We start from the raw sequence: 26,134 nt of genomic DNA, 5'->3' as shown, positions 1-26,134 counted from the left end.
TTGACAGGCATTATCAGAATACCAATGGAAACTGCATGCAGACATGAACTTACAATGTTGTTCTACTCTGAAAAGTGACTACATGATAACCATACACGTCTCAAAATAATTTTTTGCTCCCTGTTTGATTTCAGGTGTAACTTCTCACTTGGCAAGAAAACCTTGGTTTGGTTTTGTTTTGGTTTTTTGTAATTTTTCGTATGTGAGAAGAAAAAATATGCTTCCAAGAGGGGTTGATGAACACACCAGAATAAATGTAACAGGACAGACAATTAACTGCAGAAATGTCTTCAACTCTGCGATGGTGCACCTTGGATGTAACTGCAGAAATATGATACGGGGTAGAGGTGCAGGAAAGGCAAAAAATATTATAGCAGTTTTTTTGCAAGCAAATATCCAAATGCCCTCCATTTCCAAATTTCAGATTGATTTGGTAGTGTAGCAAAAAGTTTACCAGTAATCAAGGTCCACTTCATTTGGACAGGGTTGTGTCAATTTTCAGAGTACAACTGTATATTCTGGCTGTTACACACTGATCTAGTACATGATTTTAACAAACTATTAGGCTTAGTTCACACTGCCAAACAGTTTGAAATGGGTCAAAGTCAGTATTTAACAATTTCTGCTCATAGAGGTAATCCTCTATACTGATCACAGCTTATTTTCTCAGAACTGAAAAAAAGACTTTTAACATTTATCAAATGTGAAACAATACAAAACTTTGAATGTTTTAAATTTTAGATAATGCCTTCCAAAATTTGATTTCAGTATAGTTTTCAGCAATATGAAAACTATTGTGAGAGTACTTTGAAAAGAAAGAAAGAAAAAGATTTCCATGATAACCCCATTGTCAGATGTTCAGAACTTTCTCAAAAGCCTCCATTTGGGCTGAAACTTTCCATGCTTGGTCTCAGCCCAAAGGTGCACTTTGTAGACCTGAAAAAGGAAAAAAGGTAAGTAAAAAAAAATAAAACGTGCTGAAACATCCCCTTGCCCAGTTTTACTTCGGGTATTCAGCACTTAACCGTGAAGGTGATACTGTACTGTAAATGTAATATATTTTAATTATTTAACCTTGTTACACATTTCTCACACATTTCTCACTTAAAGTGTATTCTGGTAGGCACCTTTTCACATTTCTTCCTGTTTTAGTTCCACTGAGAGAAGTATAGGGGATTAGGTTGCCTATTGCAAGCACAGAGCTGTGCACTGAATAGTTACTGGAGCAACAGGCAACTCAATCTTCAGTTACATCCAGTTTCATTGTATGATTTTAGTATCCAAATTAAATGACCACAAATATTGCAGTAAAAAAGAAACAGTTTAACAGGTAACCTCAGGTTAAAGGCATTATCTTCTAAATATACTATAGACTGTGGTGGGATTTCTTTAGATTTTTTATTTTATTTTAACTTTTTTTAAAGAAAGGTTGAGCTCCCGTGTCATCTAACTAGCCAGAAAATTTTCTAGGAGATTATTATCAGCATTCCTTAAAAAATACATCTGATAACAGAGAGCCACCACTGACAATGCCTTTGCTACTTCTTTTGCAAATGCCATTTTTTTTTCCATTTTTATTTCACCAGCCTGGTGATAAACTACTGTCTTCCTGGCAAAGCACCTGGGCCATGAGGTAGCAGGCTGACTGATTCAAAAATCACCTTTCAATACATTTTACATTGAGAGCACTGCTCACTTTTCTACTTTATCATGGTACAGGGCATTAGTGAAAGTCCCTTCACTGTTAAACACAACATCATCTTAAAATGGTCTTAAAGTAACACACTGAAGGAGAAACAAAATTAATGCACCTTTGCTTGTCATACTGTGGAAGCATAATAGAAAAAGGACCAATAATTCTTACTGGGCTCTCTATCGGGCTTCTGCAAGGGAAGAAAAATCAGTTGTTGGCCCAATACTGCCAAAAGCTGAGTGCTCTCCACTGTCAAATCAATGAGCATTTGCACATGCTCTTCACCTTTCAGGAATGGCCCCTCTTCATTACAAAACTGTTTAACAGCAAAGGTAATGTGACATCTCTTATGCAACATATATTTTACACATAGAAATACATACACACATACAAACAAAAAGTGTTTTTTTGGTTTTTTGTTTTTGTTTTTTTTACCTAAATGCAAACTGGATGAGGATCCATGTGATGAAAGTGATGGCGGTGGCGTAAGTGAATGTCCTGGCGTTTGGCTTGGCAGAGGCATGCCTATTGGACTTGGAGAGGAGGAAAATCCCAGACTATTGTAAAATGGCTGCCCTATGGGTGCTAGGCTGCTACTAGATCTTTTGTACAAGTCAGAGCTAGTAGATAGAGAATCTCTCCTTGTGGCACTACTACTTGCAGAACTGCCAACTGAAGAAGAAATAAAAAGACCCTAAATTACACAGTGTCAACTGAATAAAACCTATCCCCAACTACAGCTGGGCAACAACAGATGCGATCACAATAATTACAGCAATCGTTACGACAAAGACAATCACTGTGATAACCAAACATGCTTTTAAAAGTAAATCTAAGTGGGTATAAACACACTACTGGCAAGTAATTTCACCAATGTCCACGTCTTTCAACATTTCATAGTCGACTTCTCACAGCAACATTGCAGTACTCAGTTTTAACTGCCTGGCTTCAGGCTTTGGGACACATATGAAATTTGTAAGATTAGTTTACACTGTCACTTTATAGAACGATTCTAAATTCTTTGATAGAACTTTTTCCACCATTAATTAGTCAGGCAATGATACTAATTTCAGGAAAAAGCCTAGAGGCAATTAGTTGTTGTTTAAGGGTTCACAAAATGATCTATATTGCTGTTCAGCTGTTTCTGAACTTCCTCTTGTTTGTGAACCTCTCACCTGTAGAAAAAAAATTACTACTTATAATTCCCCAAGAGAATTATGGCTCTCTAAGAAGTGTTTTGCAAAGATACTATAAAGAGGGAGTAGGCTAAGAAGAAGATGACAAGCAGAGCAGAGACAGGAAAATTAAGGTGAGAAATTAAAAACGTGACTTTACTGCTTTCAGTACTTCTGAAAGTCAAATTAGACTAGAGACTTTGGATAACAGTGTATTAGTGAAGGACTGGTTATGCTGCACAGCATCATTCAGCAGGGCGATGAACAGTCTAGGACAAATTAGGAGAACAATAAAAAGTTTTTAGAAATGTCAAATTCTAGCAGCTGCTGCATACTAGTGAAACATTAAACTAGTGTGCCCATTTTAAATACTGGAACATTGAACAAATGAACTCATGAACAAAACCAAGATTATGGATATTTTAATAACAAATATGTTTCTTAAGCTGAATTTGGAAAATTGATTTTAAGTTCAACTTGTAAAGGAAAGGTCAGAATTTATACTTCCATAATCTTTACCCCTTTCAAGTACCTTCCTACTAAAGTTGGCAGCATGGTCCAATATAAAGGTCGCCTGATACTTCCCATTTTAAGAAACTGATTTATTTTCTCATAACATTAGCAACTTGGCTAATATTTTTCATGGCAGGTACATGCTTGGAAAATTTTTTTCTGCGATTTTCTGTCCAAACACTGTCATTTCAGAAATATTGTGAATGATAAAGTGCTTTATCCCTACCAAAATAATCCAGCTACCTATGTGAGAAGTTGATGCTTTCATGTACTCAGACCAAATGAGTCAGCAACAGGAGACCTTTATTTTCACACTCTTTGACTGAACTAAAAATCTTGGCAAAATCACAGTTCATCTTAGTTAAGTACAGATCTGCTACAGCCTCATTGCTGAAAACGTCTGACCATACACAGCACTTCTGAGATGGCTGATAAAGGTTTTCCCTGCATTTGAAGTTCTAGACTTCTGTGTGCCATGTCAAAAATGGACTCTGAAACTGCTGTCCAAGATTCCACCTTGTGTTGGGAAGGCCCATCAGGCAATGTGGAAAGGATATTTTCTATTTCAAGTGCAGAGAAGACAAAAGCCAAACACAAAAAATAGACTAGGGAGAGGGGAAAGAGAAAAAAGGAAACCAGAAGGAGAAGAGAAACGTCAGACAAAGGAGCCAACAAGGAGACTGCAAGAAAAACCGGCAAGCACTTTCAGCGGGACTGAGGATGAGAAGAAAGCAGATCTGAAGAAAAGTTAGGCTGTAGAAGGTGTATGTGACTGTGGAGCAAAAAGACTGGAATAATAAGCTGATGATGGGAACATCACACAGGACGAGTAGAAACAGAAACATATTTAGGAGGGGAAGGGGGGAAGCAGGAGATAAATGTTGCCTGGAAACTGGGAAGGAAGACATACTAGAGGAGAAGCCAGAAGGAAAAGATACTGGACTGACTAGGCAAGGAAACTGACAATAAGAAATTAGAAGAGCAAATTAAGGCAACAGTCGAAAGACAACTCAAGCTTTGAGACCAGCTCTACAGGTTCTGGCTCAGTGAACCATGTATATGTTAAGACAATGCTACATGATGGATTGTCATTTTTCCATCTTTCAGGGTTTCCTACTCAGCTAAATTACTGCAGCTTACCAAGTCACCAAATGCAGCTGAGCTGCATATTCACACATACAGGCCAGGCTCATAAAACCCAGCAGATCATCTGCATTAGCTTAGTCCCCTTCGTCCCTGTCTCAGTTAATGCAATTACTTTACAGTTGTTAAAAGCCATGAGAAGGCATTTGGAAAGCTGCCATGGTTGATCTAATTCTTGGGTACCTGTTAAGCTGCAGTAACTTATGATCAAGTACCTAAACCTTTAAAATGGAGTATGAATAACTTTATTATAAAAGAACAGAGACTGTAAGTACACACAGCCATTTATACATTGTTTGCCGCTTCCAGTTGTTACTTTGTTCAGTCATTCAAGCTAGAACATGCTCACCTTTGCATTTTTTTGCAGAGCTATTTTTTCCCCTCCCTGCAAAAGCTGAAAACATAAAGGCAAGATGCGTTCTGCCATCTATCAGTCTTCATGGCTATATTTTAACTGAAATTCAACTTTTCAACACACTGAGGGCATTTACAAAGAAGCCAAAACCTTGGCAGATAAAAAATTAAACTTGTTTTCACAATTTGCCTCAACATGCATTAATACCACCTGCATAAGTACTCATCTGTGTAATTCAATTCATATGTGCATACAGCTCAGGAGCTCTCTAAAAGAATAAACAACCAGGAAGCATTTTTTAAGTAGCCATTAGGGCAAGTACAACTTATACTTGGCAGAAGGGCACTTTCAATATACTTTTACTCTAATAATAATACTAAAAATATTTCAGGTTTAGATAGCACCTTTCATCAGCACGTCTCAAACTGCAAAAGCACAGGGTTCCTGCTTTCCTGTGGAAACTGCCATGCTAATTAAATTACCTCAGATCCTGCTGCAAGATTTCAGCATGTGCTCTCCATGCTCAGGGCTTTGGACAAAGCTCTGGAACTGACCTTTGCTACAAGAACAAGGCTTAATCTCCTCCACCAGGAAGAACTATGCTGATTGTTCTTAATAGATACACAACTAAAATTTGTGTTTATGGAGGTCCTAATGATAATGCTGGATAAAAACTTTTATGAATTAAATCTATTTTATCTGGAGACTTAAATAGGTGCGCTGCATTAAATTTGCAAATATACTTATCACTATCTACCAATGTCATGAAACTGGACCTTGAGTGAAACACAGCTGCTAAGGATTCACTGAAACCCTGAAAGTAGTTCAGGACAAATTACATTACAGAATACAGCACTTGGACAGCACAATTACTTTGTAATCAAAATTTACCTGTTGTGGCATTAAGGAAAAAATAAAAAGCTATACAGATGAGTAGCCTCATTTTTACTTTTTTTAAATTAAAGATGGACTGTTTTGAGTCTCCTTTTTAATATCAAACATTAGAGAGGATCAGTGTAAAAACCTGATTCTGGATTTCCCGGTGTTAGTTTTGTTAAAGGAAATAATTTTTCCAGTTATTTTATCAAAAACAACTCTGAGAAAAACTGTGTTGTTTTGCAGTATATTTGATGTCACTAGTCATGCTTAGCTATCAAGTAACAAGTATCATGTCTTAATACTGAAGGGTGTGTTTTTCCTTCTTTTTCTTCATTTTTAACATTTCTTTCAATATTTTTTTAAATTACTTTCCTTAGGACATTTAATTTTGAAAAACATACTGTTGGAGTACATACACTTCACCCAATTTCTACCCATCTGCAAGATATATAAGATTATAAACATGCTCCACTGAATTCATTAAAATAATACTACTAATAAGAAGCAATTCAGTGCTGTAACCCTAGAGATTAATAGCCAAAGGAATTATTCTTTTAAAAAATTGTATTTCTCTTGCCTTACTAATACTGAATCTGAAACAAAGGAAAACCTACCTTGCATGTTTAAAAACTGTAACTATGAAATTTTTGCTCTATAGACGAAACAAGATAGAAATTTATTTTTTTTAAACATAAATGGGCTGATAATATTTAAGAGCATCTGTTGAAAGAATTTCAGGCCACAAATGTGCAGAGAACTATTTAGGCTTAATTGTATCTAAGATTAAACTTACTAGAGTTACCAAAGACTATTCTGGGGTATTAACTGTTTTTGTGTTATAAATCCTATAAAAACGTCATGAAAACAAACATTTGAATATTAGATCAAATTTAGAAGGCCATATGCTATTTAATTTGTTTGAAAAAAAATAGGGATTTTCCTGACATGAAAACTACAACAAAAGAATACATATCTCAAATATAATCAATTGTTATTTTAAGCACAGACTAAAGAATTCCTTGAAAATAAAAGCAGCTTCCTAAAAAACAGTAACAAACTTCTGGGCCAGTGTACAGTGATCAGTATGGAAAAGTATTTTGGATATACCTATGACTACATCTTGTATACAGAGCTAAAGTGAATTTAAAAAACCCTTTTTATTCCCCTATAATTTGTTTTAAACTTGAATAAACTATTTTTGCATTCTTTGTAGACATCCACTTGTATATATGATGCCTGATACAGATACATTTTTTGCTTAACACAAAAGTCTCACAGAATGTCCTCACTATATTAACAACCTACCTGATGAGCCAAATCCACCAAGTGCAGAGCCGATAGCTGCTCCTAAAGAGCTGCTACTTCCAAAGCCAAGAGATGTGCTTCCTGGTTGGCCAGGACCATGTGAAAAAAGGGAACTGCTCTGGGAGTTACTGGTCAAAGAGTTACTGCCATAAAATGAATTGGATTGTAGGCTACTATTTGTTTGCTGTTGCTGTTGTTGTGGCTGGGCACCAAGTGGCCGAAATAGACCGTTCGTGGCTCCCGCGAGATTGTTTGCTGTTCCTCCAGCTGAAGCAGCTGCAGCTGTAAAACACATGTTTTCAATCATAATTACTCTCTCAAACATTTCTGACTGCAAAATGGACTATTCAGAGCTAAATCGTACTTTCTTGAAGCCCTCTTAAACAAGCAGAAATTCACATATTAAAGGACTGAAAGAGATTTTATAGTATTACACAATCTTAATTACCCAAGGATAACAATGAAGACAGCAATGCTGTGGGCTAATCAACCCTGCAGAACTTTTAATGCAATTGGGGGAGTTTTCAGTGTAAACATATAAGACATTACTATTTACTGAACTTTTTATATCCAACGTTGCAATAGCAGAGTTGCAGCTAAGAGTCATTCAAAGACATCTCCAGCTACTAATGTCAGAAGCAAGTTCTTAATAGAGAAAGAAGTTTATAGATTAACTTAAAATCTAATTTTCTGAACAGATCAAGTTAATTAATCCAGGGATAGTATTTTCGATTTTAATATAAGAAATGCAACAAATGGTTCAGTAAAGTAGCACTAGATCTTAGAACTAATTAAAAGAAATCTAGAGACTTTCAATGTGACTAATTCTCTTCTTCTGCTGTTCATTCCAAACATAGGGTTTTTTTTCCTTGCCACACTTTTCGGGAGAAAGTACTTCCAAAAGAAAATCATAGCAAGGCTCCAGAGCAGTCCATCTTCTGCCAGGCCGAAGCAATGAAATGATGCTTCCTAGAGGACACCATTTAGGGGATTGATGAGAAGTGCATGTTACATGCATGGGGAGAGGAAGGAGAAAATGTTCATATCTGTTATTTGCAGAAACATGCCTGTATATGTATGGGACAAGGACTGTAAATTCAAATTAAAAATGGAAAACCACATCTCTGAGAAGCAGCAGCCTCAGAGAACAGAGGAGACAAAATAAAAAAGAAAGCATGCATGGTAACATCTCCTTCACAACTAGGAAACTTCACAGATGCATACAAAACATCAATAATATCAAATACTAATCAACATTACTGTTAAGATTCAGTGCAGAAGAAACCTCCATATAGGATCAAACACTTACCTGCCTGTGCTGCTGCAGAACTGATTAGAACAGGAGTTGAGGCCACCAATCTGACTGGTGCTCCAAGGCCAGTTCTTGCTCCAGGGCCTACTACTAAGGCACCAGTCTGATCATAATAGGCAGTGGGAGCCAGTACTTGATAGCCTACACAACACAGAAGACAAAGATGAGTAGTACAGACAGTCTCCTATACGCAGCATTTCTTCTCTCCTTGAAATATTCTAACCACAAACTACAAGGCGGAAACCAGGATTTCCTCCACATTGCCTTTGAACAGCAACTGAATATCAAAAACAAAAACAGTGAACATTGAAAAACATTGTGACAAAGTCAAATTTAGAAATGCTCCATGTATTTTCTTTACAACCAGAATAACAGCTGAAGTTAGTCATCTAAAGTTCACTGTCAAAGTTTAAGTTTCTTACACTATAGCAAGAAGGTACAGGCACAACACAACTGACCATATTTGGATCATTATCAAATCAACTTCTTTCAGCAATTTAAAGTACTTTGCATTTCTCTTGTACTCCTTTGTACATGGAAAAGCTATTGAATTCTCTACAATTAAAGGACTGAACTAAATGCAAGCTTGGCAATTGCATACATTACCTAGCCACACTTAAAAGTCTATCTGCAAAAACATATTAGGAAAGGAATGCTGTATGTTCAGGACTACCTTGGATCAGGCAGTTTCACAGGAATAAAAGACTGTAATCAAAGTTTAACACTTCATTCAGTAGACAGTTAAAAGCTGGAATTGAGAAAGAAAAGGATGAGGAGTTGAAAAAAAAAAGCAACCAGTAGGAAGGAAAACAGGATATAATATGTGAATGAAGGAAATCAAAAAAGACAAAAAAAGCAAAACTTTATTGAAGAGAAGAGCAAGAGAATTAATTTTAGAGCTCTTGACACTTTATAGTGATGTAGATCAATTGGAATAAGAATTCCTAAAAAAGTTAATATGAGCTAGGATAATCTAAGAAAGTGTGCTGACAATTAAAATATAACCATGTGCAATTGTTAGGTTGACTTCTTATATAAAGCAAGAAAACAAAAACCAGTGGAATTTCAATGTTCTTCCCATGTTCAAATATATATTAATGTTACTAAGAAAAAGGCCAAGATTGCAAAAATCACACATCTATTTTAGTAGATGTAAGAAAAAAGACTGTGCTTACTATTCTAAGTCATCTGTTCATGTCAGTTGCTGTGTATGTTCAGAACTAGGTCTAGCAGAGTTCTCTATGAAATACATATAGACCTGAACATCTAAGAAAATGTAAAGATATGAAGAAGACAGAGTAAATGAACAGGAAAGGGCAAGGAAAATCCAGATCTTTAGGTTCAGTTCATGGTTCTGGAGGTAAATGCATTATAGTGGTTATGAAAAATTATCATTACTATACTATTACAAACCTGTTTGTTCTCACTGCTCACTATTTGCTTTGCATTCCATCTACCACAGGAACACAGTTGTTCTCCACAGCATTTGTCTGAAAGTTTGGCTAGTTAAAGCCAACCAAAACAGGTTCTTACAATTAAATCATTAGGAATCTTTTGCTATAGGTGCCACTGCCTCTTCCACCTACAAAAATGTGCTGTGCTGCTCTACCTTCACTACTAAGAAAGGTTGCAACATTCCCAAAGTAGGGAAAGGTGAGTGACTGCTGTCTGTATTACTGTAATTCTGTAAAGAATACAACATAAAATATTACCAGATTAGTGACACTGTAGGAAAACTCTTTATAATAACATGTATTCTTGCATATATTAGCAACGTTTAATTACTAGTGCCTATGTGATTTCTACTTTTATTCACAGCATATTCAATTGATAATACCATGTTGGTCCTGCCATTTGTTACTACTGTATCATAGAAACCCACTTTTTCAGAACTCAGAATTGGCTAATACCTACCAGTATTTCCTCTGTGCATAAATGTACAAACCCACAGATGATGCTGCAACTGTATAAAAAAGCACTGATCATAAGTTTACACTCTTGTGCTCATCTGAAACTAATAGACAGCATTTTATATGACTTCAGACCTGTGATGCAAACAAGCCTATTTTTCAGTGCAGAATTACTTGGGGGTAGGGGGCAGAGGAGATAACTTACAGGTTTACATAAAATAAATTTACTGGTATTAATACTAATACTGCTTAATACATTAACATTAGATTTTCTAAAATAATTTACTTGTACGACTGCTGAGTTAAAAACTGGAAGCAAGTTGCCCTTGCTCTTTACATTAGATGAGATCCATCCCTGTTGATACAGTGCCACTACCTTACCCTGTGATCCACCCATAGACGTGGCATTTAAAATCTGTAATGACAGCCTAGGTTAATAGCATCAAGATACTGTCTACATAGAAAGTTCAAGCTATGCATGAGAACTAATGGGTGCATCTGTGTTCCCCATCTCTGAAATGAGTACATTCTGACCCAAAATAGAGGAGGCCTCAGCTTTCTACTTAAGTCTACCAAAACAAAGTGATGTAGGACTAAGTGCATTTGCAGCCTCCAAGGTATAAAATTATTTGCTTTGACATAAAAAATAAAATTTCAGACAGACCATCTCCAATCAGATTAAATAACTGAAGAACAGCTCTCATAGCAAAACTTCAATCTTCCCTTACTTCATATTCTTCCACAAACTTTGTGCCTCATCCTAGAAAGGTGAGCACAAAGCTAAAAACTTCCCCAGCCTTCTCTCCTACCAAAATAAGGTGGTGACTTGGCAGACCTTCTAATTCCCTCTCTCTTCCTGTTTCAGGTTTTATTATCTATCCAACACATCATCATCTCTCCCTGTGGCTTGCAATTTCCCCTCCAAATTAACAATTATCAAAGCTCACTTCAGTGCCTTCACATTCAACCTTATTGTGGTCTTCCACTGCAATCAGACCACTGAAACACTGTTTCCTAATCACACCTTTTATTTCAGAGTTCAACTGCTCAATCTACACTTACTGTCTCCAGATCAGCAGGGAATATAAAAGTAAACATCTGGTTTATCAATACAGTGTTTTGCTGAAATGATTTCTAAATGCCTCCAAGAACCACGGACTCTGAAAAACTTTCTGGATTCTTGTCACGCAAACCTTGAACATACTTAAAGAACGGGGGAATGAAAGGAAGGAAATCTGTTCTCTTGGCTTGTGCAGCCCATCTTAGTATTGCTCTTATCCATCCAGTAATGTAACTTCCCTCAGTGATGATGACATCCAAACATATGTCAGTTTGTCACTTCTCTCTACACAGTTTAACAGATGAGTGTCAACTCAATTATCTGCCCCTTTTAACAATGGCATCCTGACCCCCTACTCCTCCCCCCTCTCTCTCCCCAAAACCTGAACCACTATAACATTTTGCTTGTTCCAACAAAGATATGAACAGCCTTATCTCTGCATGTGTCCTCTTACAAATCACAAATACTGTAACTCTCTGTTTACCTGCCATAATGACATTTGACTTCCATTTCGTACTACCTGGAGGCACAAAATGTACAACTGACTGCAATGTCACACTTCAAACTCCTCTAGGTAATATGAAAGAAATGCAATGCCATTAGATAGAAATTGTTCATTTTAATGTTTTATATATGGGGTTTTTTCAGACAACTCACTTGCCCACCTGCAAGCCAGATCACAGTTTCACTAACACGTAAAAGTTGTATCTGACCCAGTCAGTGCAGTCGGTGGAGCCTCTGGGCGGAACTGGCCTGACATCTGTTTTAGGGTAAGTTGAGCAGCTCTGCCATCTCTGAACAACAAGTGCATAAGGGAGAGCTCCACTGAGCACAATGCCTTCTTAGACAAATGAGGTCATAAGCAGATTCCTGAATTTGGATGATCAAGCCGAGTAAAGAGGTTTTCTGTGATGAGGACTGGTTTTATTCATAAAAAGAATGTATACTGATCAAATTCAGAATGCCTTCTGACTCTGTCTCACATATTTATTCCAACAGAAATGCTCTGTTTTTTAATAACCCTTGTTAAGGAAAAACTTGCTAAATTTGGACTGGAAGAATTTAAAATGTAATGCCACAACTCCAATGCAAAATGTATTTCACATTTAACAGTTTTTAAAAAGAATGTGAAGTTTTACCTCCTATCAGCCTTCCAGCACCCAAAGGGGACTTACAGGAGGGCTGGAGAGGGAACAAGTGGGAATAGATTTAAAATGAAAGAGTATAGGTTTAGATTGGATATTAGGAACAAATTCTTTACTGTGAGGGTGCTGAGGCACTGGAACAGGTTTCCCAGAGAGACTGTGGATTCCTCATCCCTGGAGGTGTTTAGACCAGGGTGGATGGGGCTCTGAGTAACCTGGTCTAATGAAGTTCCCTGTCCATGACAAAGGGTTGGAACAAGATGATTTGTAAGGGCCTTTCCGATCCAAATCATTCTATGATTTCTGAAAAGAGATTTAGCAACAATATTATGTGAAAAGTAACCTGGGTTTCAGACACTTTCTCTACATGTCAACTGAGATCTGTGCCTTAAGCAATACACGAATACAGCTCCTAAGTAATTAAAGAAGAAATACTTAAAATATCAAATTTGAAACTAAAACAATCAAATAGTTGGGACAACATTAATTTAAGGACTGCAGTATGGACAAGCTGAACAATATACTCTCACTTACTCTCTCACATTGAAGCCAAACTACAAATATTCTCTCTGTAAATAATGTTGAAATGCTTGAAACTCAGTCTGGACCTTCATTTTCTTGTAAAATATCTCAGTTCATTGAATTAACAACTCCACACATTTCCTCTTGTTTATTGCATTGTATGTGTTGCTCAGTAGTTGCTACCTGGGATTTGCTGACCACATTTTTTTATCTAGATGTTATTTAGCCATCCTGACTCAATTTTATAGTAAAGGAATAGAAAAAGGCATCTCTGGAGCAAAACTCACTTTATCCTAAATTAGATAACTGAAATAGAGGCAGACAAATCAAGACTAGAAGTTCCTACTTCTCTTTGCTAACTATAAATAGAGCCCAAGTATCTCACTCAAATACTGACAACTACACCACTACAGGATTATTGTATAAAATGGCCTGTACTCATTTCATCACCCTGTATCTTTCCCCCTCACCTAAAAAGAGGAATCAGCAGCACTCCTTATGACTCACTACAAACCCATCTTCTGATGACTCCTAAAATAAATGTCTTTGTTTATATTTTGAGCTCTATTCCCTGTAAGAGTGTAGTCAGTAGGGCTGAAGTCAGTTGCACAGTTGCTATTATAGAACCGTCTGAAATACACTCACAACAATTCTGCTCTGGCCATCCAGGCACGTAGCAACAGATAGGACAACCCAGTAACCTATAATGGAAACAGAATAAAAAGGTTTCTGCTTTCACAGAAAACCTCCTGGGGCTTGTGGAGGAGCAAAAAATGCTTACAAGTACCTTTCTCACAGGACAGGCTCCTGCACTACTGAGTTTATGTATTTGACCAGTCAGTATTACTTTCAGTCACCTGTCTGGAGGGGGGAAGCTTTTTATGGGTTTTAAGAGCTACTCTTGAATTAAGACAGATGCTCCATGTCCACAGTAAGAACTAATATGTAACTCTAAACAAACACACACCATCTCCCCCCACCAAAAAATAAAAGGTATAGCTAAGCCTTCGAGGCTTGTGCAAAGATGCTCAGAGCACCTCTGATATGCCTCACTGTTAGCAGGCATTATGCACTGCTTTGGTGAGGTGCTGAGATACCCCTTGGCAGGTCCTGGGACAGCACTTTGCTGATTTGTTCCTTTAGGAGAAAGGTGCTAAAAGCTGCAGATAGTGCTGCATGAGAAGAAATAGAAAAGGCAGTTATAAATCAAAAGAGACAAGAACACAATTGCCAGTCAGTTCTGTAGCTAGAGGTGTAAAATTTGATCATGTGAGGCAAAGTGCACAGAGCAGCCCCACAACGCGTGCAGCAATCAGCTGACTTCTCCAGGCCACAGGGCACTTCAGTGGTGCTGACTGAGGACAGAACCTGTTCAGGTCAAAGGAATGCAACTACCATTAACATTACCTTACTTAACCATGTAAAAATCTTAACTTTCATGCTGAAGAGCACGGCCAAGTGTACTGAAATTGTTCTTGCCCAGGTAACTACCAAACATTTAGAAGTGATGCTGATCTCGTCACTGTCTAGAACTACCTGAAGGGAAGTTATAGCCAGGTGGGGGTTGGTCTCTTCTCCCAGGCACTCAGCAATAGGACAAGGGGGCATGGGCTCAAGCTCTGCCAGGGGAAATTTAAGTTGGATATCAGGAAAAAATTCTTTCCAGAGAGAGTAATCAGGCATTGGAATGGGCTGCCCAGAGAGGTGGTGGATTCACCATCCCTGGAGATTTTTAAACGCAGATTGGACGTGGCACTGAGTGCCATGATCTGGTAAATGGACTGGAATTGGACCAAGGGTTGGACTTGATGATCTTGGAGGTCTTTTCCAACCCAATAGATTCTACGATTCTGTGAATTCAAGCTAACCATTCCCTGCCACATGAACCACTCCTCAGTAAGTCAGAAGCCATGCACAATAGAAAGATCTGAGGCTCCAAGCTTTGGAGGACTTCCACTTCAAGCATGTTGTGATCATCAGAGATTATTAAGCAGTCATTTTCTTTTACATTTCCTAATTTTGGATTCCGAATTTTAGATACTATTGTGCCACAAATAAAAAGTTGTAATAGAAAAACAAATTAATACTTCCTGTTGCAGAGGAACCAGAGAACACATGACCTTTGAAGACAACATGTATTTGTTCATAATATATGAAATTATCTTGCAAAAATTTAAGATACTACTTGTTCATACATTTTTAACAACAAATACAGAGAAAATGCCCCAAATAAAAAATGCTAGAGGAGTTTCTTGTGCTCTAGTACCATGCCAGTATTTTAAACCAACTGAACAACATAAAACTATATAACTCAATTCTAAGCAGCTTATCATAAACATAACAGGACTTTGTTGATCTGTTCCTTAATAACATCAATATTGTGACTTTTAGTGAGTCTCTTAATCCACTGATAACATACATACCTGGCATGCCTGTAGCAAGACCCTGACCAAAAGCCAAAGCTGGATTTGCTGCTGCAGCTGCTGCAAGTGACTCTGCCTGCTGCCCTTGCTGACCCTGGTTGGGAGTAAGTGGGCGCTGAGTTGCTCCAGCACGCAGAACCTGGAAAAGGCCAAGACAACACCCCTTCCTTAAAAGGTAAGGAAGCAAGTCCATTATATATTAAAAAAAGTCTAGAACAGTTGCTTTGTATATTTGATGCCTCTTAGTTCTGAATTTCATTTTGGAAATACTCCACCTTGTTGGTTTCAAGGATATACACATAAAGAATGAAAAGGATATACTATTTTGGTGACAAATGTGACCATAAAATATCTGCCCTGCTTTGGACAGAAGGACTCATGTATGTTCCATCAGTGGTGATGAGTATAAAGTAAGGAAGAAAATCTGCAACATTTATGCCTTCCATTATTTATTAACTGAACACCTGACCTTTCCTGATAAACACATTTGTTTACATTAATTCCAGGCAATTGAATGATCTAAATCTGAATATTTCAGTGCTTGTAGTAACTTGTCTAAATAATTAACACTTCACTGCCAACAATGCTGTAAATAATGCACCCACTAAGTTTTAAAAATTCACATAACACTCCATCACCATGCAACACAGGCATATTTTATTATGTTCTGACAGTGTATCTCTGGGAATCTGATTGAAAAGCAATCTAAATTCTTGCAACTACTCTATTCCTCTTGGTTAAAATCATCTTTTTCAGGTCCAAAATAAGGGAGAAATACAATTCACAATAAATCCCCAGAAAGTATCTTATATGTGATTTGCATAACTTGGATATTAATTTCACAGTAAAAAGATGATATACATTCAGTTATCAATGCAGGTCACTGATAAAAATGAACAGTAGCAGGAAGGATCCACCTGAATATAAAAACAGCAATGAAACCACTCTGGAATTCCCTGGTATCTCAGAGTCACTGCTTTTATTAAATTTCTAAGAATAGCATTGAAATTAACCATATTGCTGGAAAAAAATTTTTTTCAAACTTCAGGTTAGAAAATTTTGGGTTTTCCTTTGTGAAAAAAGGCCATCTGTTTACACTGAAAGATCATGTAATAGTTTTAAAATGTACCCAAAGTAACAATAGAAAATTAGCATTTTTTAAACATTACTGAAAGAAATGGAAATTTCAATAAGTTCTTATAACAATTGCTTACTTTTGATTTACCAAGTCAAAAATAACACAGCACATTGTGATGAGGCAATACCATTATTCAGTCACAGAAAAACATGCAGAGCAATCCTTCCTCCCCAAAACTATTTATAACCACTTTATTTCCCTACTTTTAATGAGACAGAGAAGAATGTGTAACAGTCAATTTTTCAGCTAATTTATAAAAACACAGATCAAGTTTTTCCCAAGCTTAAAAAAGAAACAATATTCTCCTAAAATTACCAGAATGCATCTTTTCACCCCCTTATGTTAGTTTTCCAGATTAGTTTTTAACTTTACAATCACGTAGTATACAGGAAGCATTACCCTGACACACACAAAACAGCACAATAACCTGGATGAAAGGAACAATTTTTAATGCTTATTGTTTTAAAAATTGGGACTGTAAAAGAACCTAAATATTTAGGATGCTGTAAAACAATCAGTAATGTAAGAAAATGGCACATCTGCTCTTCCCAAAGAACATACCGGTTGCTGTCCCTGTTGTGCCTGGGAAGCCGCTTGCTGATTGGCAGTGGTGTTTGCTGCTGCCGCTTGCTGCTGGAATAAATTGGCTGGATACACCCCCCACGGAACACCATAATACTGAGGTGGAACCACAGCAGGACCTAAAACCAGAAAGCATGATTATTCCATCTTTTGCAGCCAGTTAAAATAGTTTTTGTAGCATCCCTCATTGATCCACCTTCTAAATGCCAAAAGAGAAATCAGTATTAAGAAGAATGAATTCCCATACTAATTAAAATGACAGACAAATACCAAGGGGTTAATTACAAAAATTCACACCAAAGCATATCTTCCCTATGAAAGAAAAACACCCTTGTGAGAGTCAGATGACAAAGAAAAAAAAGCATTCAGAGTTTGTATACCAAAGAACATTCAAAATCAAGTTTTCATGGCTGGAATAAAAGATAATTTCAGAACACCACAGAATGAACAAAATTCATCCTCCTGATAGTGATATACTGAGACTTTGATCAGCTATGATTTGTCCTTTCTATATGATGCCTTTGCCTCCCCTGCATAATACATGATGCTCTTAAGAGTGGACACACTTAACTCCTCCAGTCTACAGATACAGAACCTGTAGACGAATAATCTCTCTGTATCACAGCATTGTACAGATAATGCATTATGTATACCTATATTTTACTTTTATCTACTGCCTTCTCTGTGAAACCACCAACTGGAAATAGAGGTTTGTTTTGGTTGTTTGTTTGGTTGGTTTGGTTTGTTTTTTTAAAGTTATGCTCAAGTCCGAGCACTAGCTGTGACTCAAATATTCACATGTTGTTTCACAGGAACATCAAATAAATTTTTAAGAGATTTCCCTGGGCTTGGAGTTTATCTGTTGTCTGGGCCTTTTAGCATGCTGGAGACCACCTTTATTCTCATGCCCACTGGGAATAAGAAAACCTGAAATTAGAAAATTAATTCACTGAGTGAAAACATACAAGGAAAGGCTGTCTCTTCTATTGCAAACAGTATATACTACTACTGTCAGAAGAAACCTTATCAAGGATGAACATTTTCAGAACAGAAAAAAACCCCTAACTGTTGAATATAAAAGTCCAGTGGAAAGAGAAACTCAGAATCCATAATGTCCTAGTTCAGCAGGAGGGACCAGCTAACCCTGTGTGTGGGGTGATCAAAGCTGTGTATTCTACCCCCTCTATTCATTCCCCAAGGACAATGGGCCATTAGCAGCAGCTGCCCAGGGAGCCATTATCAGCTTCACACCCAGCCTGAGGGGGGCGGAGCTGCAATGGGCCATCAACAGTTCAATACCCCCTGGCTCCCAGAGTTAATCACCCATTGTGTGAGTCCCCGCCCGGGGGGGGGGCTGGGTGCTCCCTGAGGGTACATAAGTGGTGGGTAAGAAGACCTCAGGAACTTCTTGTCGGATCCAGAGGAGCAGCAGGACCTCGACAGGAGGAGATCACTGCTCTCACCCAGACCACAGCCCTCGCCTGCACCAACAGGTTTTTCATTTCCTTTTGCTCTGGACTTGGGGGAGCCACAGGGGTCTCAGCACAAGGGCAAACAAACCCCCTTGGGTTTGTACCCCAGGACACTGGGCTATACTGCTGGGGTTTTGTGAGTTGAAAGCAATTTCCCTTTTGTGTCAGTGTTGTTATTGTAATATTATTAATAAATTTTAGCTCTGAATTATAATCTCTCTTGTGGTGGGTTCATTTTCCCTGCTGGTTCACCTTTAAACCAGCACACATATATAACAGAAACTGAAACCTCTCACCTCTTAGTGAAAATTTTCAAAATGTCAATATTAATTTTCCTACATGCCTCTCCCTTCCTAGAAATACATTTGCAGAGAATAGACAGGATGGATTTCAGTTTTTTCTCTTTTCATTCAGTGAAAACTGTCAAGACAGACACTGGAAAGTGTTGAGTTACCTGCTAGGGTAGCTGCTGCAGCCAATCCAGCTGCAGTGTACGGGTCGGTACCTGGAGGAGCAGCGCTGATAATGTATGGGTTTGGCACGAAAGCAGCTGGGGCCAAGCCTGCGGAGAATACGCCTGCTACAGTAATAAACAGAGTTTCATTACAGCTAACATACTTGGCAAGCATCACCACATTCAAACCAAATCACAAGGCCTATCTGCTAAAATCAGAACTGCTTGTACTTTAGAAACTTTTAAGAGTAGGTACATCACTATGGAAATCAACACTTCTGTGTCTTCTCACCAGTCCTTTCTTATTAACCCCAAGGCCTAACAGCTTTGTTTTGTTGGATCTACAGAATTCAAGGAGATTTATCTCATATGTATCTACCCACTCATATAGAAGGGAGTATTCAAAGTGGAATTTATCTTGCCCAACTTTAACTATCTAAAAGTTACACTAGTCTTGCAATGAAATCTGAATCAGAAAAATCATCCAGTGTCTTAAGTGAATCAGTCAGATAAAGTGAACCACTTGCAAGAGATACAAATCTCTCCTCACTGACAATTAGGAAAATATTCAAACCAGATAGTTTAAATCAGACACCTGGCTTCTAAATAGACAGTTAGAAGATGCTAATCTTACTTCTCAGAATCCTAATTTCATATGGGGATTGTAATGGAAGGAGACAACAGAAGAAACTCAAACAAAGCATTGCTATACAGACTTTTCTAAAGTTCACAAACTTTATCCAACACCAAATCAGCAACTGCTGCAGCAAGCACAGCACATCAAACTATGATCCTCCTTCCAAATATTTCTTGATGGATTTCTATAAATATGCATATCAGAAGAGGCTGCATTTCAAAGGAGAAAGATTCATCTGACTGCTCAGTCAGCACTTTGTGCAAAATAGGGGCTTCTCTGCAGTTTTGGAGTCAAAGATAGGATTTCTTGATTCACACCTCAATCTGCTATGCCTCCAGTCTCAGCTGGTATTAGTGAGCTGTGTAACACTAGAGCTGCCAGCTTTCAACCCCAGCTACAGGCTGCTGATCCCTGTCTGGACACACCTCACAATGCAGCTAAACAAGCGAGTGGGAAAACTTAACTATTACCCAGTCACAGGAGATCATGGACATATCGCATGGGAGATGCTGCTTCCTACTTCTGCCTCCTCTTCTGATCCTGAGAACCCCCTTTCCCTCACAGGGGAAGGAGATTTACATACACATCTTAACAGCCCAGAAGTGGAGAGTGGGAAGGGCAGGAATATTTAAAACTATCCTCCAGTGTCAGAATCTGAGGATATCCCTTCCTTAAAGCAGGAATTGCTTCCATGTGCATTCCAACCTCCCTCACTTTAAACACTGAAAGCTTCCCCACAGTAGAAGATAAAACTGCTATCACTGAAATAAAGCCTCCTTGTTGAGTTTCAGCACACCGAGAACTTTATGCATTTAACTAAGTTACTGAATTAGAGACAGAAAATATTCCCACTAAAGAATTAACTACATCACAAATGTACCTGCAAGAAGAAAGAGCTGTCTGTTTAAAAGGTACCATTAACAAGGAAGAATGATTTAATCAACACAACAATATTATTTTAAAATTCTACTATACAATGTTTTTTAACTGGATTATTAAAAATACTAAACTGCAATAGAATCTTAGAATTTCATATTTTTTGTTTTCTAGTAAATAAAGCTAGTGTTTCTATCATTGCTTACAGCAGTAAAGTTTTTTTACTTTTACTTCCATCAAAATTCAATTACTGTGCTACACAAGCAAATTTAAATTTTATATTTTTGTATGCAACTGTTCAAAGGAGGGGAAATTTACAACAGAAAACTTCCTCTAAGGACAGAACAGTCTCATGTAGTCATTCTGAGCAGTTTTCATAAGAACACTAAAATGGGCTGAGTGATCAGTACCTATCTGAATTAGAATGCTGTAGGTAAGACTGAAAAGATTCTACCACAGCAACACACCCACTTTTGCCAGGGACACCTCACCTATGTGTGGCTGCTGAGCTGCAGCCAGTGCATATTGCTGCTGCTGGGCTGCTGTCAACTGTTGAACAGTCAGAGCATTAGTCCTCTGGAAAAGCTATTGGGAAAAAAAAAAGATCCATTTCAGTTTTCAGAAGTCAGGGCTATAATATACTGAGATTTACTTACCAAAAAAAATTTCAAACCAAGCTTCTAAACTAATAAGTTAGAGTTATTAAAGAAAAACTAACTAGAAAATTACACACTAACTTAGAAAATTATGCACCAATATTCTTCCAGATTAATTATACAGCTATTTGTTTTTTACTAACTCTCAAACCAAACAAAATCCAACACATTTTATGTTTAAATGACTGAATGGCAAAAAAGGATAATGAACATCACCATGGCTAGGCTTAGTGAACAAACTCAAGGGACCAATTTACCAGATTTTCAAGTCCATTACTGACCTGCTGCTGAGAATTGTAGTCAAAAAGTCCTACAGTAGCTCCTGAAGAGTCCATTTGTACCTGATTGCCAGGATAGTCAAACTGTAGAGAATCAAGACCAACTTGTTCCATGGCATCTAGATTCTGATTTTCTGGATTTGAAAATTCTTCTACCAGAGGCTTATGGGCAGCAGGATTGGGAAGTGGACCTAATCCTTCTGTGGTGCTGGGATTGGGGCCCAGGCGTTCAGCTACTTCTGTTGGGGAGGCTTGTCGACTTCCAGGGGTACGACTGTTTACAAGAAATTTAAGATAAACCCTTCAGTCTTAAGTAATGCTGTTCATGCACAGAGTACAGCATTTCTATTTTAAAAGCACGTCTGAACTCAAGAGACGTTACAAAGGGAAGTGACAGACTGTTTTTAACAATTTCAACCAGCATGCATTGATGACTCAAGATAAAGTACAAATTTAATTTAAAACCATAATTTTATGTGTTTTTTAAAAGTCTAAGACTATACACATCTTCAAATCACTATGAGAAAAGTAAGCTAAATTTTCAGGCTGTTTTGAGTCAAATGGAGTAAACTGTGGTTATCTTTAAAATTTTGGAATGGCTCTTTATTGTATTTGTGACAAGAATGATTAGAAAATGTATTGAAAAGACATTAAAACAAAAAAAAAGGAAATGGCTCAGTGTATCTCATGCCAAAGGAGAGAAAGACAAAGTAAAATTTCAACTGGAAAAGACAAGCATACAACATAGCAAGTATTTTTTGCATCTGAAGAGCAAGCACTATATTTTTAACTTAAGTAAAATGAACTAGTAACTGCCTCATTTAGTATTTGACTAAAACATTTCATTACCTACACAACTCATTTCATAGACGAAACTACACTGATGATTGGTGGGAAAAAGTGTTCTTAATATAATCCTGAATATTATACAAAATATTATATATAAAAGCTGAATTGCTTTCTCATCTACACTGGCTGTATTAACCACATCCCCACTGACTACACGGGAATTTCTGTGCACCTATAAATGCCTGGGCAAACACGTGAAGTGAGATGTCAACAGAGTCACGTCCTAAAGAGCTTCCCAACCATGTATTTGGTTAGATTTAGGGTACCTTAATTTGGAGGGGGACCTCACCTTCTGTGTCAGGCCTGTATTGTTTGGACCATCAGTTTTTACTGGCAAAAATCTAAGTTAACTACTAGGAAAGAGTTGTGTGAGAGAACCTATGATCCCTTAAAACATTCCTGTGTTGGCAGAACTTGATGATTACACAGCCTCAATACTGCCTGTTATCCTTCCAGGCTCCAAAGCTGAAGTATCTGTTACTGACTGAAGCAAAGGATTAATGCAAAGAAAACTACTAGTACTTATGTATTTGCTGATAGCAACAGTAAAGTTTTCACAGCTAGAAACTGGCCTTTCAGTGACTTTATTGCAATAATACTGCATAATTTACTACTCTGGACAAATACTTCAAAGGTAAAGTAGGTACATCAGTTTTTTTAATGTAACAACCAACCTCCTGACAACTATCTATAACATTTAAGTATCCTAGCTAGCAACCATGTCTTGCCAGGTCTTCTCAATGTACAAAACTTGAGCTTGAAGCCATTTAGTATTTCCTGTTCTTCCCAAATGAAATACAGCATCAACAAAGTGAAGAACAAAAGGAAAAAGGCAGTTATTTCAGTACATACTTTAGTTTAAAAACGCTGTAAGTACAGTAAAAATACAAGGAGGAGGACAGGACAAAGTTTCTTTGTTAATACTGATGTTTACCTAATATAGGTTGCTCCGTATATTGGTGCTGTTCTGTTGCTATAGTTAAAGTTGTGTCATACTTCAATTATAAACCTCTGTTTGGAGGGCTTTATACTTTATGCTACCACTTTATATGGCCCATTTCAATTAAATGGCCTTTTTTTTGAGAGAGAGGTTTACTGGCTTTGGATGCTTTTTTGCACTTGTGTATTTTTAAGTAATTTAAATAAAACCAAAGGTACTTTGCAAACAACTGTTTCAAAATTGAAATAGATACTGGTAAAGAAAAGTAGGACAGTGTTTATTCTGCCTTTTTGACATATGTTTTTGAAGGTAACTGTTTATTGTGCATATTGCAGCATGCATCTGAAAGGAGCTAATGTAAGCTCTCTAATATGCTTGGTATTATATTATTTTCAATAATACATCTTGATAAACAGACTTGAAGAATCCCTCCTTAGCCTCAGGTAAATACATTTTTTTAAAGGGTAGGAAATACTTACGTATGGGATTCAAACATGCATTTTAATAAACTTGTTCAGTAATGAACTAATGAAACCACAACTGTTTGGTCATGTTCACCACATTAATGCAAATTTATGAGCAGCACTGGTTCTCTATCTTGTTAATTCTTCTGTATGACAGTTACAAATGCATCACAGTCATTCAAAAAAGAAAGATCAGTCCTTTAAATACTCAATTTAAAACGCAGTTCAGTATTAAGAAAAAACAACAGACTGGCTGTACTGTCATATAGGAGTTCATTGTTCAAAAGCTTGAGCTTGGTTCAATCTCTTTTTCCCTATGAAAACAACCAAACCACACCACCATTCTATACTGTGAATAGGTGACATCTAACTATGTGAATAAGGAAATACATTGTTCCACCAAAGCCAAAGATACAGTTTCTATAAAGATTTTGTGGGGAAACAATTAGTTGTGTTAGGCTGTGGCATCCACTAAGAAAATCAGAAGGAAAGTTAAAATTCTGTAGGACTTACTCTCTACAACACCACTCAGATGCAAAAGTTAAGAGTATTAAAAAGAAGCAGATAGAGAAAGGGATTTAGTTTGACATTAAAAGGGTTAAAGTTTTCATCCCTCTTTAATTCACCACATTGAATAAAAGGTACCCGTTTAGTTTTAATAACTCCTATGTTAAGATGAATTTGTCTCATGAGAAGTGACACACACATTAATGACATCCTCAGAAACATCTGGCACAGTGGGAAAGGGAGGACTTGAGGTGGAAAGAATCAGTCTGCAGCTGGGTAATGCTTAAAGCTGACACACAAACCAGAACTGTAATAATGCCCTTAAGAGACATGCTTGTCTTCTTGAGAAACAGTTAAAAGCTTACTTAAAATCTTTGCAATCGGCATCCATTCCATTTGGCAAACCTCTGCCATTTATTTTAGTAACATCCTCATCATCTCCTTGTTTAAGATCTCTGTTTTTGTCCTCCTCAAATGGAGAAGCCTTGCCTTTCTGATCTCCTTTCTCAGGTCCATCTGTTTCAGCATCTCTAGTGCCCTGAGGAAAAAGAGTCTGTTTGATTCTGAATATTGAACAGAACACAATAGGAGCACCACAAGGTGACCTAATTCTACACTACAGTGCACGTAAACAAAACAAACAGTTTGTTGTCAATAGAATTGCATTTGGTAGTTAACTTGGTCGTCAAGTTTCAACCACATGCAATTAATAACTGCCAAAATGTGAAAAGGAATGCCAAGATTTATAATGGAAGAGCTAACCCAACCTTAACTATAGCGGTGCTGGTAAAGCAGTAACACTTTGAATTAGATAAAAGTTTATTTTATACAACTAAAACATCCAGTTACAAAACAAACCCGCATGAAAACATAGAATAGGAAGATCTAGAATAAAGCTCATCACACATTTTAAATTAAGCTATTTGCAATCTTTTCCCTTTAAATAAAGTTTTTGGGAAAGCATGTCAAGAGAGCTAATTAGACAAGATTTCCAAATCACTTCCCTCTTCTGCCCCCTCCAGCCAAGGAAGACAGACAGATAGCAACTACATACTTGCTACTAAAGAGAAGAGTTAAAAAAGAAAAATGGTCAAAGAGAGTAGAAAATATAGCCAGAAAGACCACAGCAGGTAACTAGGCAAGCTTAAAATGTGGCATTACTTACAAAAGCTCCTTTCCTAAACCGGGAATCCAATTTATCAGCTGGAGAGGAACTTAACACATATTCTACCATGCTCACTCCAAGGCCACCACTTTCTGATCGTGGAGACAATACAGCATTTACTTCACTGTTTCCATGAAAACCCTGTCCAGGCTTTCTCTGTACCATAATAGGTTGGGACATAGAATGGTCTGTTAAAAACAAATAAACAAATAAATAAAACTATTGTATTTTTAAAAATACAGCTTGAAGTGTTTTTGCATTCAATTACAACAGCAATACTAAACAAGACCCAAATTACATTAAACAAAATATTCCAATTTACAGTTTCAAAAAGTGATACTGACACACAATCACCAGTGCAGTATGCCTTTTTGCAATTAAAGGAAAATAAAATTTAATACACAATTATATTTTTTATAGTAATTTGCTTTGAAATAACATTCAATAATCATGACTGATTTTTGATACATATACAACAATCACTTACGAGGAGTTCCCCATGCAGTCTCTCTCCACTCATCACCAAGGAATATCCCTTTTTGTCCATCTTTTGCTGAATCATCAGGTTCCCAAAACTTTTTGGCAGGTAAAAGCTGTTAAAAAGATAAAATGTTTTTATTCAAACATGCCTATATAAATGGGGAAAATTAGCAATACTTTTAAGAGGATATGCAAGTAATT

At 37.2% G+C, this 26,134-nt stretch overlaps 1 protein-coding gene across 8 annotated transcripts in view; it reads right to left on the bottom strand.

The window, feature by feature from the left end:
• Positions 1-26,134, bottom strand: part of PUM2 (pumilio RNA binding family member 2) — a 72,392-nt gene that overhangs the window by 15,897 nt on the left and 30,361 nt on the right. For 4 of the 8 annotated variants that reach the window (XM_071548292.1, XM_071548291.1, XM_071548287.1 and 1 more), the window contains 11 exons: positions 25,941-26,046; positions 25,454-25,641; positions 24,654-24,826; positions 21,532-21,802; positions 21,086-21,179; positions 19,082-19,207; positions 17,135-17,274; positions 15,436-15,574; positions 8,373-8,516; positions 7,064-7,345; positions 2,129-2,365 (listed from right to left, as the gene is read on the bottom strand). In XM_071548292.1, the coding sequence (XP_071404393.1) occupies positions 2,129-2,365; positions 7,064-7,345; positions 8,373-8,516; positions 15,436-15,574; positions 17,135-17,274; positions 19,082-19,207; positions 21,086-21,179; positions 21,532-21,802; positions 24,654-24,826; positions 25,454-25,641; positions 25,941-26,046 (1,900 nt within the window). The remainder of the gene's footprint in view (positions 1-2,128; positions 2,366-7,063; positions 7,346-8,372; positions 8,517-15,435; positions 15,575-17,134; positions 17,275-19,081; positions 19,208-21,085; positions 21,180-21,531; positions 21,803-24,653; positions 24,827-25,453; positions 25,642-25,940; positions 26,047-26,134) is intronic. The other 4 variants (XM_071548288.1, XM_071548290.1, XM_071548293.1 and 1 more) reach the window with 2 other exon arrangements.

Source organism: Pithys albifrons, chromosome 2, assembly GCF_047495875.1.
Source record: "Pithys albifrons albifrons isolate INPA30051 chromosome 2, PitAlb_v1, whole genome shotgun sequence".
Lineage (NCBI taxonomy): Eukaryota > Metazoa > Chordata > Aves > Passeriformes > Thamnophilidae > Pithys > Pithys albifrons.
The sequence above is the reverse complement of the archived record's forward strand: the minus strand, read 5'-3'. Positions and strand labels throughout refer to the sequence as shown.